Source organism: Halichoeres trimaculatus, unplaced genomic scaffold (genome assembly GCF_033239565.1).
Source record: "Halichoeres trimaculatus isolate MK-OKI-2021-1 unplaced genomic scaffold, fHalTri1.1 fHalTri1_scaffold_6, whole genome shotgun sequence".
Taxonomy (NCBI): Eukaryota; Metazoa; Chordata; class Actinopteri; order Labriformes; family Labridae; genus Halichoeres; species Halichoeres trimaculatus.
In genome coordinates, this window is record NW_027437184.1 from 23,034,326 (window position 1) to 23,049,709 (window position 15,384).

General features: G+C 39.2%; 1 protein-coding gene across 2 annotated transcripts; it reads right to left on the reverse strand.

Moving 5' to 3' along the window:
- Positions 1-3,149: 3,149 nt before the first annotated feature.
- On the reverse strand, positions 3,150-12,001 carry LOC141792109 (protein phosphatase 1D-like). 2 transcript variants are annotated; one of them, XM_074672904.1, is made up of 6 exons: positions 11,303-12,001; positions 10,138-10,366; positions 9,411-9,535; positions 7,900-8,081; positions 7,469-7,696; positions 3,150-5,317 (listed from the first exon to the last, which is right to left on the reverse strand). In XM_074672904.1, the coding sequence occupies exons 1-6, from the start codon at positions 11,817-11,819 to the stop codon at positions 4,892-4,894; spliced, it is 1,707 nt and encodes a 568-aa protein (XP_074529005.1). In that variant the 5' UTR covers positions 11,820-12,001; the 3' UTR covers positions 3,150-4,891. The 2 variants fall into 2 exon arrangements, with proteins under 2 accessions (XP_074529005.1, XP_074529004.1); XM_074672903.1 differs by having other exon boundaries at positions 3,150-5,320.
- Between the last annotated feature and the right edge of the window lie 3,383 nt (positions 12,002-15,384).

The window sequence follows — 15,384 nt, forward strand, 5'->3', positions numbered from 1 at the left end:
TCACTAGAAATGTAACTGAGTCACTGAACAATCACAGCAAGACATGACTGCAAAAGCTAGTGTGGCACCATGAGTATTTAAGTAGCTAAGACTATGCCTGTGCTTACAGGTTATCAGTTATGTTATTAAACTGGTGCCCCCCACCCCCCTCTATTATTTTTCAAGTTGAGTGTCCTTAAGGTGATTTGTGTGACAGAAGCATTCACTTGCTCATCTGGAAGTACCTGCATGGCAATATTCATTGTGGCCAGTAGGTGTCAGTAGCAGCATTGATATGTGAACAGCTGTTCCCTATGTATTACTGGAAGTAAGCACAGTTTTATCACATCAACCAGTCTACGAAGCATCACTATATGCCCATTCTCATATAAGACTGTATTTCTGTTGTGTTTTCAGTTTTGTGTGCGTAACACTTGTCCTTCAAAAATCAATCATATCTCTGTGGATGGAGTAGGAGAATTGTGGGGAGTCCATGGTTATCTTATTACAGACTAAGACCAGCACAGGACTAAGAGTGCATTATTACCTCCAAGTCAAAAACCACCAAGGAGGTTATGTTATGGAAGAGTTTGTCTATTTTTCTGTGAACAGCATAACTCAAAAACTAATGAATGGATCTTGATGAAATTTACAGGAAATGTTCAAAATGGGATAAGGTAGAACTGATTAAATTTTGGAGGTGATCTGGATCACCATCTGGATCCAGGATTTCTTTAAACAATTCTTGATCACTGTGAGACAGGACTGTTTTCACCATGTGCGTATATAACTCCGTGATAAATGGTCGGATTGCTTTGCAAAACAATACAAGACAAGGTCACCATAATTTCTGACAGATGTAAAAGTACGATCCAGATCCTGGAAATATTCTGGATACCAAGATCAAGAATATGGGTCATCAATATATATGGGTCATCATAATTTTCAACACTGTCAGGTAACAAATTATGGTACAAACCTGCAACTAACACCAAATTGTAGCAGACAGTCTGCTGAAAGGGAGTATAACATTAAAGTAGGACTAAAGTGTTGTGTGACAATCAATATGCTTGGTGGAGGTCTGTGCTCTCCGAGTGCTTTTTTAGTCTGAAATTTGTTAAGACTGCAGACAAAGTAGTGCTCTTTCATTTAAATAATTTCCACTGTTTTTATTGTAAAAAATAGAGAATCCAAACTGTCTGTAATCGTCATCTACATCCCTCCTAGTCTGCTGCTCGTGTGATGATGATGCTTGCACAGGAGTGGGGACAGAGAGAGGAGGGTGACACTGTGATGCTCCAGTGGCTGATATACAGTGACAGACTGTCTGCAGTAAGAGGAGAACGTTGCATGTTAGGCAGGTCAGCAGATGTTGGGCTGACAGTCAATAAAATATTCAAGTTGAGACACTGTTATCATGGATCTGATGCCTGTAATGTCTTAAAAACAAACCATGGTTAAGGACAAGAAATGTGTTCCTGAAGAACAGTCTTGTCATCATGTCCAACAGTATGGGGGGAAGAAAGGATCTGTTGTCCTGGGTACAGGGTGGGGGGTTCAGAACTGGGCCCTCAATTAATTATCAAATGATTTTTCAAAATAAGCCTATTTGGGGGGGGCAGAAGGGAAAATAAAAGGACAAAATACGGGCCGTGGAGATTTTTCCTTAATTTTTTTTTTTAATAAGGACGTGATGGTGAAGCTGGAACTAGTAAAGTCAATGTAGAGCACGATACAGTGCAGCCCAGTTTACCGACCTCATAACATAACATAACCCAACTGGCCAGCTCTGAAGTCAACATCGCTCAGCTTGTATACTTACAGAAACAATTGAGTTGGGTTGCTCTATAGGAGGGGATCAGACAGAGAGGCAAGAGGTACAGTCATGTGACAGAGTGAGTGATGCAGGAGGGGTAGTGGGCCCCTCTCGCATCACTGAAAAGAGAGAAGACAGAGAGTCTGAGCACGATGGATCAGACTGATCAGAAACTTAATTCAGCGATCCTGCATTGTAGCCAACTAGAAAAGAACTTAGAGAGCGCAGACCTCCGCCAAGCATATTGTGATTGTCATGCAACACTTAAGTCCTACTTTAATGTTATACTCCCTTTCAGCAGACTGTCTGCTACAGTTTGGTGTAAGTTGCAGGTTTACCATTTATCGTGGAGTTATATACACATATGGTGAGAACGGCCTTATCACACAATGATAAAGAATCCTTTAAAGAAATCCTAGACCCAGACAGTGATCTAGATCACCTCCAAAATTTAATCAGTTCTACCTTATCCCATGTTGGACATTTCCTGAAAATTTCATCTAGATCTGTTTGATACTTTTTGAGTTATGTAGTTCACAGACAAACAACCAGAAAGACAAATAAACAAACAGACAAACCCTCCCAAAAACATAACCTCCTTGGTTGAGGTAACTAATAAGAAGACTAAGAAGACATAAGAAGACAGGCAAGACTATCAGCTGGCCAACACTGAAGGCTGAAGACACACCTTAATGTGTTACATTGCCACCATCTGCTGGTAAGAAGTGCAACTACAAGCAGACCCCACATACATGTGTCTAGAGACCCAAGGATGGAGAAGGCAACAAAATTTAGGTCAACAAAAACTATGACCTCAAATTTTTGCAATTGAAAGGGGTTATAAATTCTGGTACATTATAAGCAGTGATTTTTCTGTGTTGATATCCTAATTGAAGCACACACCTAAGCTAGTTAGAATTGAACAGCTGCTATGAGGAACCCTGACCAGGCTGTGCCACCAAAAACTTGGGAGACCTCTAGGTGACCCAACAGAACATCATGTTACTGCAAAACAGTGGACCTGATTTTACAACTCATTGCTGCATGGCAGCATACAACTATTAGGGCTTTACATCAGTGCGAGTATGACTTCAAGCCATGTGCTTAAGACAGTTAACACAAAAAGACATTCAATCAAATGTTAATTTTTCATAGAAATAGGAAATATAAAAGAAGTTCATATGTTTACTCTTTGAAATGTGCTTTTGTAATGTACCAGACCTTTGATGAATTTACCTAGGGTTGTTCCTAGTAGAGGATTGCTTTAAGTGGGCAAAGTTTGTCCAGGCTAGACATATTATCATAATGTAGACAACGTAACAGATGTGGCAGCACCATTTGAAAAAATGAGAGCTTTATTACAACACACTGACATTGTATAACCAGTCACGTTAAAGTTTGTATCTTATACAGTTAGTCTTGAAAACCGGCTGCAGTGGATATGAAGCCAGAGCCAAGTATTGTAAATGTCAAAAACAAACCACATGCTCATGAAAATCCATTACCTCAGGACACTTCACAACATACAGAGTAGATCTGAGCATGCCAGACTCCTGAAATATCCATTTAATTTGCATAATAATGTACTGTACAAACTTGTATTGCATATTGACGTTCTGTACAAATCAAACACACTGCTTTGTTGTATAACTGAGGAACATGAAGCATGTTAAATGCAGCAGAGTGAAAAGTAAAACAACAAGGGGGCAGAACTGAAGGTGCATGATAAATAATGAAGACGTGCCACAGTCACACTAAAAACAACAGATCCTTGAGATGCATACTTGTCACGCTAGTCTGAGTCACAAATATGAAGACATGTAAAAAAAAGCACCTCTGACTCATTTGTGCTAAGGCAAACATGACATGTTTATGTAAAAACAAGGCAAACAAATTGGCTAGAACAGTTACTGAGCTGCCATAAAAACACAAGTTTGATCACTTTATACCATGAATGGGGCACTTCCTGTGTACTACATACATACCATAATGTGTTTTATGTGCAGATTAAAACACGGGCTATGGATGAAAATAAAAAACATGAGTACAATTTATGAAAAAAAAAAGACAGAGGAAGACTCATAAGAATAAAGTCAATGCCTTATCAGCACTTCAAACTTACTCAATGTTGACAAATAAACACACAAGTGTCTAAGCTGCCTCTCCACCAATATTCCACTGAGGCACAGATATTCACCAAGACTTTTTTTTTAACCATTCAACAACCTCTACTTCTGATTGTATCTCTTAAATGTGTACTTCCAGGTAGGCCCAATGTTTCTAAACAAGAATAAACAACAGTATTTGGCCAAATCATACATAAGGATGTTTGGAATGGATCAATATGACTCTTTAAGGATCAGCTCACTAAGACAAACATATGTACAGTACCCTAATGGATAGATACTTCTGTGGTAAATAAAATAATACACTTTGTTTTCATTTGAGGATTTCAGTGAACTGACCCTTTAACACCTCCTTATATACTATGCATAAGATATACCAGTTAGCTTATCAGAGCAGGTATGATCATGACAGTACATAACTTGCTGCTGGTATGGACTAAAACAGACATTTTCTTTTAAAAATATCCTCAGACTTTGGTTGTATTCCCCATCAAACTGCAGCCAAAGTGTGATCACTGCAAGGACTCCAAACATCTGGTCTAAGGAGTTGATTTAAATCGAGGAAAGTTAAGAGAAATCTAAATTAATCCGTTTATTTGAAGAGGCTGCCGTGCCACAACCCATGTAAAGTGTAGTTATCTCAGATTTTAGTGATCTATTTTCTTTAAAATAAGTATTTTGGATATACTTTATTTATAAGTAGGAAAATAGATTGTGTCAATTGAACTGATGTAAAATTCAAAATTTCTGCCAAGATTAAAATTTAAACTTTGGGGCAGCAACAAGAGGATAAGAGGAAGATAAAACAGTAACACATCTACAATCTCAAATTTCTCAGGTATTTACAAAAACAAAGACTCTGTAAAAAAGTATACATCTAGGAAGAGGCCTGTTACACCCAACATATAAGCAACCTGGTGCAGTTCATCCTTTACGTCTCAGGGCAAAAAAAAAAAAAAAAGTCAGCCAGTCAGGATTCAGTACACACACACAAGGCAGAGCTGCGGTGCTGAAGGATGCCGCGCTCCTCCGAGGAGCTTCTTTGACTTGGTTGATCACTTTGAGCGTCACTGTCAGGCGTCTCCTGGGGGACACTTTTGTTGGATGACCGGCCGGGTCGACGGCGAGGACCTCCGAGCTCAGGTGGTGTGTGTGGGGAACAGCGGGACCTTTTCAAAGGAGGAGGAGGGGATGCTTCACAGTCCACTTGGGTTGTGGAGTCTTGCTTTTCAAAAACATTCACAGAACCATCAGAGGGGGGCAGTGTGGCCCTCACAGAGTCAACATCAGGGAGGAGCTGTGCGGTGGCACAGAAGGCTGCTTCATACAGCCCAAACGCCTGCTCCAGAGCTGTGGAACTGTCTTTGAATGGGCAGGGGGATGTTACTGCATCACTCTGCTTTAGAAACAAACAAAAAAACACAACAACTACATTTTACATTTCCATTTTAGTTAAAAAAAAATCCCATCCCTAAATTTCTAAGGTGTTGAATAAAGTTGTTCAAGTAAATAATTTCATTTTCTTTCCTTTTTTTTCTTGAATACAGGAAAAGAGTTAAAAACAACTTGTCATTCATCAAATGGGACACACAGATGAGTGACAATGATAGGAATGATTATGGAGATTATACAGCATGTGTGCAGTAAAAATAAAGATGACCTTTAATTGAAATACACTAAAGCTTCATTATTTAATGTGCGAATTCTAAAATATTATCTTTGGCATTTCAAAATAAAGGAGGAACAGTCAAATTTCAGTCTCACAGATGCAAAATACGCTAAATAAGACAGATAAAATGTTCTCTATTTCTCCTCTATAAAGAGTTATGGAAGTATAAATCTGGTCTAAAGGATATTTTTAACAGAGTGAGCAAAAGGAACAGAGTTTTTAATGAAGCATAAACTAATTTGTTTTCCAACAGTAATTCATGGCAGGAAAGCTAACAGCAGTGCTAACGTCTTCTAACTTAGGGGAGTTTTTTTAGATTAAACATAAAAAAAACTATCACAACAACGAAGAATGTTTGTTAGAGCAGAGTTTGAAAGTTTGCAAATAGTTTAAATCCTTTATCTTGTTTAAAACAGTGCAAAAACTATAAATCAAAAGTTGATGTTGAAAAAGTTTGGAAGACAAACTGCATTTTAAAAGTAGTGTCAGCAACATATTTGCAAAAGGTGAAAAAAATGTACCAAATCTGTAAAAATCCATGTAAAAAAAGGGTGAAAAAAAAATGAACTGGTTGGCCAAAATCTACAAAACACAGACCTGACGTTGTAGTGGAAATCATAGTATGAGCTAAAAATCACTCCCAAAAATGGATGTTTGTGAACACTGCATTAACAGCACAGGTTTTAATAAGGGAAAAACAGATAAACATAATTAAAACGTGCCTTCAACTTCTCTGGGCCTTTGAAAAACTGTCCTGTGCAGTCTGGAGATCATGGTTGAGAACCCAAACTGTTGAGCAGCTAAAATTCTGTAACAATCAGTTTTAAGTTTCAATAAATAGTTACAGCAAGTTTTGTTACAAGAAGCCAATAAAACACACTTTTGTTCCGCCATTTGATTTCACTGCCTTTGCACTATCAGCTTTGAGTTCAGGGTTTAAATATTTGCAAACCATTAAATTCTGTTTTATTGATGTCTTTAACAGTGCTTCAATTTGTCTTCAGACCTGGGGTTTTAAGTCAGTATTTTTATGTTGTTTCTAAATATAAATCCAAACCTAAAAACATAACTTCTGCACTGCACATACTACAATGCCTGCTATTAACTTTTGAGTCTGGACATGATGTGGTATGAAGCTGTGCACTATGATTGAGCTGATATTTCACAGTCTCTCTCTTAACGGATAAGAGAAATTAGAGATAGAACTGACAATATTCATCATCTTTAACTACTCTACATAAATATGTGTGTGTGTGTGTAAGTGTATGAAAGTTTTTTCACTTATGTATGACTGTATTTCACCCACTAAAAGAGGACTTAATGGCTTGAAGGGAAGACATTTTTTTATCCAAACTGCAGAATTTTCCAGCAGAGTTTAACAGGACTAGCTTATAAAAACATTTAATCACTGACAGATCAATTAGCCGACACTTTAACACAGTTTTATAACCGAGCAGTCACCTCACTACCACTCCAGGCATGGCCATCCCTCATGTTCTTCTCCATATATCTCATCTTCTTCATAAAACATGTCATCCTCATGCGCCGCCTGTTGGCCCCGAAAACAAAGATTGAGTGATTCATAGAGGTCCACGTATAATAACTGCTGCTTCGACCTTCAGTCAACAGCCATGTTGACTACAAGCCTTTATATTACCACAGGTGGAGGTACAATTAAAAATGAGTTTGAATACAAAAAGGACAATACAGTGAGAGCAAACACACACAGATATTTTGTATATTTTTCCACTGTCAGAGTGGTAATTTCCCAGATTTTATCCACTCTGCATTTGGAAAATATCTGCAGTTGTCTTGTGTGGCTTCAGTTGCTCATCTAATGGAAGAATACAAAAGAGCAAAAAAAGCTGCTGGACTTACCTTTGGGACCTCACATGTGTTATAAGCAGTCCCTGGGTATGGAACATGGTCAATTCCTGTGGACATGTCAACAACAATCTCATCTCTGTGCATAGGGATAGGAGGGCCGTCGCGCTCCTGCAGGGCCAGGACAATAACCGTTGTGTTGTCTGCACGGAGCATGCGCTCTTTCCAGAATAGTAGCGCTGTGCATCCCAGCCGGCGGGCACAGGACATTCCCTTCGGTCCCTGAAAGCAGCAGACACAAATGAAGAAGAAAATAATTCATTTAAATAGATCACAACTCTCCTTTTAAGGCTACTGCTACTATGCTCCTACAAGTATGACAACTGTGTACACCGGACTAATTTTATCCCCTCCAATCATGTCAATCATTGTGAAACGCCAAAAAGGAAAAGCAGCTGTGATGCATCGCCTCTGCAAATACTAACCACCATTTTGTCATGGCTACAACACATATTAACAGCGTTCTTGGGAGGCATCATATTCCACAGTCCATCACTGCCGAGGATGATGTAGCGGTGCCGTTTCGGATCAAGGGTCATGACGGTCGTGTCTGGCTCCGGAGACACCACAAACTCCCCACTGTAGAAATCGTAGCTCCACAGATCACCTTCAACAGATCATAGAGCAAGTGTCAGACAAAAGAGGTATGCTTGAAAAGTCGCTTTTACTTGTTTAAAACTGATATGAAAGTGAGATAGCTGCTACGCACAGACCAAGTAAAGCATTAATGCTGTAAAAATTTTAACCTGCAGGTCATACTTTTTTTAAACATACAATATATTGCAGTATATTAGACTCGTATATTAGAATCGTGATTTGCACAAAAGTGTTGTGTGTATCACTTTTGGGGGTATGATAAAACAACTAGAAAAGCAATTTCTGAAGAAATTGCGCTGTCAATGCAGAATGCTTCAGCAGCTTACGCTGAACTTCTAATGCAGAATGCTGAAGATGAATGACTGAAGATATGTGTGAAAACGGTTGAATGAAGTCCTGAAAAGCTTGCCCTGAACTGCTGAATGCATGAGGAGCCTGTCATGAACTCTTGGAGGAAAGGAAATGAGTGGATGAATTCAGGACTTGGATTGTTGAATGAAGTAATGGGGGTATGATAAAACAATAAAATGTTTCTAGGTTGATCAGTGCTGCACTGTTGTGAATGCCTGTTGCAGCTGCTCTCTCTTCTTTGTCAGTTTCTTGTAATTTGTTTGCTCTTTTTCATCATCTTTGCATTTGGAGTGGGTCGTTACTTTGTATGGTTCATTTGTTGGTCATGGACACCAAACATGAGATCCTAACCATGTCCGCATTGTTTACGTGTGAAATCACCTGTTAGCAGCCTGTAGCATGCCAATGCTAACTGATGCAAGACCTAATGTTTCCCCACAAGGTGAGGAGATGGAGGTGAGGATGATATGCCGCTACTGAGGTGTGAGCTAAGAAATGACGACATGGACCTGTCCTTGCATCCATTGTTATTCAGAACATAACATCTGGCTCCAATAAGATGGACAAGCTAGCTGTGCTAATCCAGCAACAGAAGGAATACCAGAAGGCAGAGTAGCATCATGCTAATCACAGACATGGCTAATGGAGCTATCACGAGACACCAACGCCACATTGGAAGAGCTTCACCTGCTGTGAGCAGACAGGATCTAGGAGACACAGACTGAACAGACCGATGAAGAAGCTCAGTCCTGGACCCTGTGGAGGTGGAGGCTCGCTGAACTGGAGAATGATGGACAAGCTGTCATCATCTATTTTCTTATGGACCTTTTGCACTTCTATACACTTTCTTTCTTTTGTTTTCTTATATTGCTGCTGTGAATTCCCCTCAGGGGATAATTAAAGAATATTCTAATCTATTCTAAAATGCGCCAACATTACTTTCTATTTTTACCGTCAACTATCCAAACCATCAGGGTATTATCATTACCGAGGGATCGAGCCACAGCCAAGAAAGGGATCTGGTCAATGACGGTGCTTCTCCTCACAGGACCATTGTGTGTCAGTCTAGGCCTCTTCCACACGACTCGGTTAACCCCAGATTTCTTCATCACGCTGTAGACACAGGGATAAAACAATAAACTTCAACACAATGCCAAATTTCAGGTTATGAAATCCAAAAATACAGCTATGCTGAAAGAAAAGGGACACAATATGTAGCAGTATTATTGAACTCAACATCAAAGAGGTGGCATTATGCTTATATCCTAAAGACAGATATGTAGTAAGAATATTGGATGGTCATACTTAATGCGAGCAAATTTTCCAACCATAAAAAAATGAAAGAAGAAAAGCCCTGAACCTAACTGTAAGCACCCTTCACGAGACTTGCCGATATAATGAAGTCATCACACAAGGATCTCCTAACTGCCCTGTGTTACATTGGAGGAGTGGGCCACAGTCACAGAGGTCTGCCAAAAGTTTGTGGAGTGGGGATACTTAAAGAGACAGCAGCTAAAATAAAGTGCTTTGGACAGAAGTTGAAATAAGGGTTTTCCAAAACACCAGTGTGAGAAAATTTTTGATTTTTGTTTTGAGCTGTTAATCATGGTAAGCTACCATTTTAGGACCAGAGAGACAGTATAAACTTCTAAAAAAGAACAATACCCCCTCTTTAAACATTCCTCTAACAACACAGCCTGATGAAAAAAACTCACCTGCCACCAAGTCGTTCAATCCTTTCTTTTTCTTTGGGAAGTTCAGGTTTATGGTCTTGTGTTACTTCAAGTGCCTGGAGTGTAATATCCGAGTCATTTTCTTGCACTCCTACCACTACTGCCGAATCCCCGACATGAGCGACGTACATGTGGACACCACGGATCACAATCACACTGGCTGTGGTGCCTGATGTGCTGGGCAGGCCGGTGATCGTCTTCGGCCACTCCGCTGTAAAGGAAACAGATAAAGAAAACATGGAATTTAACTTGCTGTTTTTTTTGTGGGGGCAGGGTTAAGATGCTCCTCATATTATCGTGTTTTTTTTTCTTTCCCTTATGCCCATGTTATTTAAAAAATAGCACAATGAGGCAAATTAGGCTGGATGTTAAAAGGAGTTTGCTAGATTTTTCATTTTTTTATATCTGATTAAATACAACTGAAGGTTTAATGGATTGTGAATTTATAATTTAAAGGAATACTAGTGTGAAATTCTGTCTGGTATGGAGGTGCTTATATTTCCCACCTTGTAAAGGATCAAGTATGACTCCCTCTTCTTTTTAATCTACAGTCATATTTATATAAGTTTGCAAACACATTTAGACATATGTGACACCTCTTGTTGAGCCTGAAAATGAGTCAGACAAACATGCACTTTTGAACCTGCTTAATTTCTGCTGCTACAAGGACCATTAACTTTGGCTCTGTAGCTGTACTACCCAAGAGCCCCCATGTTTCTATCTCTCTTACAATATGTGGATAACAACGGACATCATTATCACCCCCAACATTTAGCATAATGTAACATATCTCAAGAGATCCTAGAAAATTTGTTGTTGTTTTTTTTTTTTACTTTTTTTTAATCCAAGATTTTTATTTAATCCACAATTATTTGATTTCAAACATTCGTAGCATTTGTATTTTAAGGGTTTATGCCAGCTGAGATGTGTGTTGTGGTCAGATCACAGCTTACTGAATTATATGTAATGGATTGGGTTAGTTGGCAGAGGATTGGGCATCATAATACCATCAGCTGTGTCAGACAGCGCTTCCTGTGACACAGTTTGCAGTTTGACCTTGCAGGAATTGTGTCAGTAGGTGGGCAGCTGCTGTATAAATCGACTTCAAATGTTTCGGATGTTCTAAATTGTTTCTTTGGTGACTTACGCAGTTCTTTCCACATTGCATGATGGCAGGCGATGAAGCCTTTCTTAAGAGCGGCACACACTTCACTTTGATCCTTCGACCAAAACCCACGCTGTCTTTTTAACAGTTCCCACAGATGCTCTCTAGCAAAGTGTGCAGCCTCTCGACCCCCGTGACCATCAAACACAGCGAAGAAAGCCACAGACTTCCGTGTGTCGACGACGTGCTCTGCGACTTTTCCGTCTGATACCGGTGCGCTGTTGTTGTCGATGTCCTCGTTAGATAGACTCTCTACCCACATAGCAGAAGCCGGACCCGAATCGGCTTCTGCGTTACGTTCAAGTGTCTCCATTTCAGTCTGTTTGGTAGGTTCACTCTCTGCTTTTTCCTGTCCTCCATGCCTCTGAGACTTTTGATAATCTTCAACCGACGACGGCGTTGGCTCGTACTCGATCCTGATATCGACAACATCCTCCATGTATTTTCTTCCTCCTTGCTCCGAAAATGCACTCATACGAAACACTATAGACTCCTCCATGATTGTAAACGCCTAATAATAAATATTTGCGCAATAAAAAGGGCGCATGTAGTTGCTAACTGTAGGTTGGAAGCTGAAATTTTGAACCAATTTTTTGCCGCGATTGTATGGCCGAGGGCTTCCTTCCTTTTTGTTTATCTTCTCGGAGACGTTCCGTTGTACGCGATGACGTCAGGTTTCTCCGCCCATCAACCCAGAATACGCATAGAACGCCTTGCTTATATGTTGCCTTCACGGGCACTCAATGAAATCAAAATTTCTTACAGCCGCCAACAACACGGTTTAATACCGCCCATTTGAACTTACTGTCTGAGGCCTACGAAACGAATTACAGTTGCTGTTATGTATGACTCCATGTCAAAAGCTGATGTTCAAAACGGTTTGGAAATAAAATACGAGGAAACTTCAACGTAGCAATTTTGGCTTTTACCACACTTTACTAAAATGGTCGTTAACCAAATTAACTTGGAAAAAACAAACAAACAACAACAACAACAAAAAAAAACAATCGAGCTTAGATTTACATAATAAGATGAAAGAAGAGCCCAGGTAGCACAAGGAACCATCCAGAAAAGAGAGATGGAAATAAACTACACAAATAAATAAATCGGAAAAATAAGCAGATAATAATGATAATTTATCTTAATCTCTGGTTCATTTTTTAGTAACATGTTTAGGTCTTTATCAAAACTCTTAAAATGCTTACCCAAACACACTAACACAGTGAAAAAACAAAACAAAACAAACAAAAAAAAAAAAACCTTTTTTCTTGCCTCATATTTCCCCCCTAAATTGTGTCATAAGTAATTTCTGTCATAAACTGGTTGCTGGATTAAATTTGAAGACGGAATTGAAGAAGATTTTACATTCAACAATGACCCAACACTTGAAATTGAGTGTTCATGATTAATTTTGTTCAAGAGAATTGAAACATTTTCATACATGAGATATCTTATGAATGTTTTCTTGTCAGCTCACCTTTCAGCACTCTAAACCATATTATTAAAAGTTGCGGTGTTGTACTATTAACTCATCTTGTTACTTGTTGCTCAATTATCAGACTTTAACTGTTTGAACATAGTTCCACATTCAGGTTTTGCAAACTAGACGGCTGTGATGCAACAGAGATGTTAGGCCTATGTAGGACATTTGTGTTAATTAAAGAAACAACAACAACAATACCACCATCTCACTTTTTTGGAAATCATGATTTTGGCTTGACGAGTGAGGAGTTTATGTTTGTAAGAGTTTATCAAGTAGTGCTACTATAAAGCCAGGTGGAGGCAGTATCAATCCAGTTCCAGACAAATAGCTTTGATTCTCCACCTCTACCCTCATTTTACAGAGATGAAGCATAAACAGCCAAAAACAGAAGTGTTTACTCTTAAGGCATGGTGATGGCTCACATAAATAATATATCACAAGAGTGAAATCTAAAAGGAACCAAATGTGATACCTGGGCCAAATGACTCATTAGGATGAATGACCTTCATACGGAAATCCTATTTCACATAACAGCTCATTATCATACCACACACATTGATTAAGGGCTTCACAAGTAATTCAGCCCAGGTATGGTGTAAGCTTTTGTTTATACTTAAAATCTGTTTCAGTGTGTATTTATGCCAGAGATTGTTTTTGAGCATTTTGCAAGTGGTACACAAATATGTTGTTTATGGAGATGCCTACAGAATGCATATGATACTTTGCTTTCTCTTTGAAGCCTATTCTCTCACTTTACATAAAAACAGACCTTTGTGGACATCCACATTTTCAAATGTAGACTTTCTAAGAGATACTTTGCAAATCTTTTTTTTTTTTTTTTTCAAAAGACAAAGCATGTGCTTTTTATTGCAACTAGCTGAAAAACCTGGATATCTGCATTCTCCTCAGTTCTCCCTCAGCTGTAAGCTCTGCCGGTGGGTTTCTTCTTCTTTCAGGGAAAATCTTTATCTTTGTCCCTTGTGTGTGGGGAAAGATGGGTGGAGACTGCATGAGGAAGGAAGAAAGAGAGAGAAAAAGGATGCATACATTTGAAGGAAAATTGGAATTTCTCTCATTATACTTTCCCCAAGTGTCTCTATCCCTATTCAACCCGTAATACCAGAAGCTTTGACCTTGACTTAAACCCTGACGAGCCCACATTAAGAATCAGGCTTCTTCATAGACCCTTTGTTCTTTCTTTCTTTCTTTCTTTCTTTCTTTCTTTCTTTCTTTCTTTCTTTCTTTCTTTCTTTCTTTCTTTCTTTCTTTCTTTCTTTCTTTCTTTCTTTCTCTCTTTCTTTCTCCCCCCTTCTTTCTCACCTTCCTTTCTTCTTTCTCCTTCCTTTCTTCTTTCTCCTTCCTTCCTTCTTTCCTTCCTTTTTGCTATTTATATCTCTTTACATTCTTCCTTCCATCCATCTTTACTTTTAACCATCCTTCCATCCTTGTTTTTTGCTTTCCTACCCTTCCTTCCTTCCGTCCTTTCTCCCTCACTTCCTGTCCCCTCCCTTCCTTTTTTCTATTTACCCCTCTCTACATTCTTCCTCCCTCCCTTCCTCCCTTCCTTCCTTCCTCCTCCCTTCCTTCTTTCCTTACCCTCTTACTTCTTTCCTTCCGCCATATTCCTTTATATATTCCCCGGTTCTTTCTTCACTATTCTTTCTGTGTCCTCCTCCTTCTGTTTTTTTCTACCTTCTTTCTTATTTTTGCTCTTTTTACTTTTCTGTTTATGTCCATTAATAGTGCAGCCCTCAGAGAGGTCCTGTCTGCACACAGGCCACAATTACAGATGAAGAGGCAGAGTGATTTCCATGTAAATGGTGTCAGAATGTCATTTTCAAGTGATGCTGCTGAGAAAATGAATTCCTGAAGACGAATGAGATTACCATGGGGCAATGACACCTGGATTGCATTCTCACAGATTCCCCATGCATCTCTTGTATAATGGTCCATCTATGAAAACAGCTTTGTTTGGCTTCCTGCCCATGTAGATGCCGAAGTGTCAGTCAGACCAACCAAAGAAGAGGAAGGAAAAGGAGCTCAAATATTAGCATTTAAATGTATGGTAATGGAACCACTGGTCATTTTTTGATATGAGCAAATCACACTTTTTGTGTGTGTGTGTGTGTGTGTGTGTGTGTGTGTGTGTGTGTGTGTGTGTGTGTGTGTGTGTGTGTGTGTGTGTGTGTGTGTGTGTGTGTGTGTGTGTGTGTGTGTGTGTGTGTGTGTGTGTGTGTGACTGAGCAGCTGAAAGTAATTGTTTTATCGTGAAAATAATGTGTGGTGTAAATGAAATGATCAATAGGTACATGTGCAAGGTAAATAGATCATCAGTGGACCTGAGTAAACCCCAGGGCTGGTCATTAGTCTATTTGACATGTTCACCATGTGAAGTAGACTTATGAAGCAGAGTCTAGAGTGGATGAAGGGTCAACAGGTTCTTAAGATTTCACCCTTAATCTGTCTTTCATTTTCTTTCAAGTAGAAGAAACATGAAGAAAATGTCTATTCCCATCACTTTAACAGAGGTGAGTTCAGCTACCATGGTCCTATTTCCTTAGTAAGTAATCTAATAGTGAGA

Bases quoted from the DNA above. Each gene is read 5' to 3' on its own strand.
- LOC141792109 (XM_074672903.1), bottom strand. From the start codon at position 11,819: ATGGAGGAGTCTATAGTGTTTCGTATGAGTGCATTTTCGGAGCAAGGA. The intron at 10,367-11,302 runs GTAAGTCACCAA...TTTCCTTTACAG, and splicing joins TGCAATGTGGAAAGAACTGC to CGGAGTGGCCGAAGACGATC. The intron at 5,321-7,468 runs GTAAGTCCAGCA...TTGTTTCTAAAG, and splicing joins ACACATGTGAGGTCCCAAAG to CAGAGTGATGCAGTAACATC.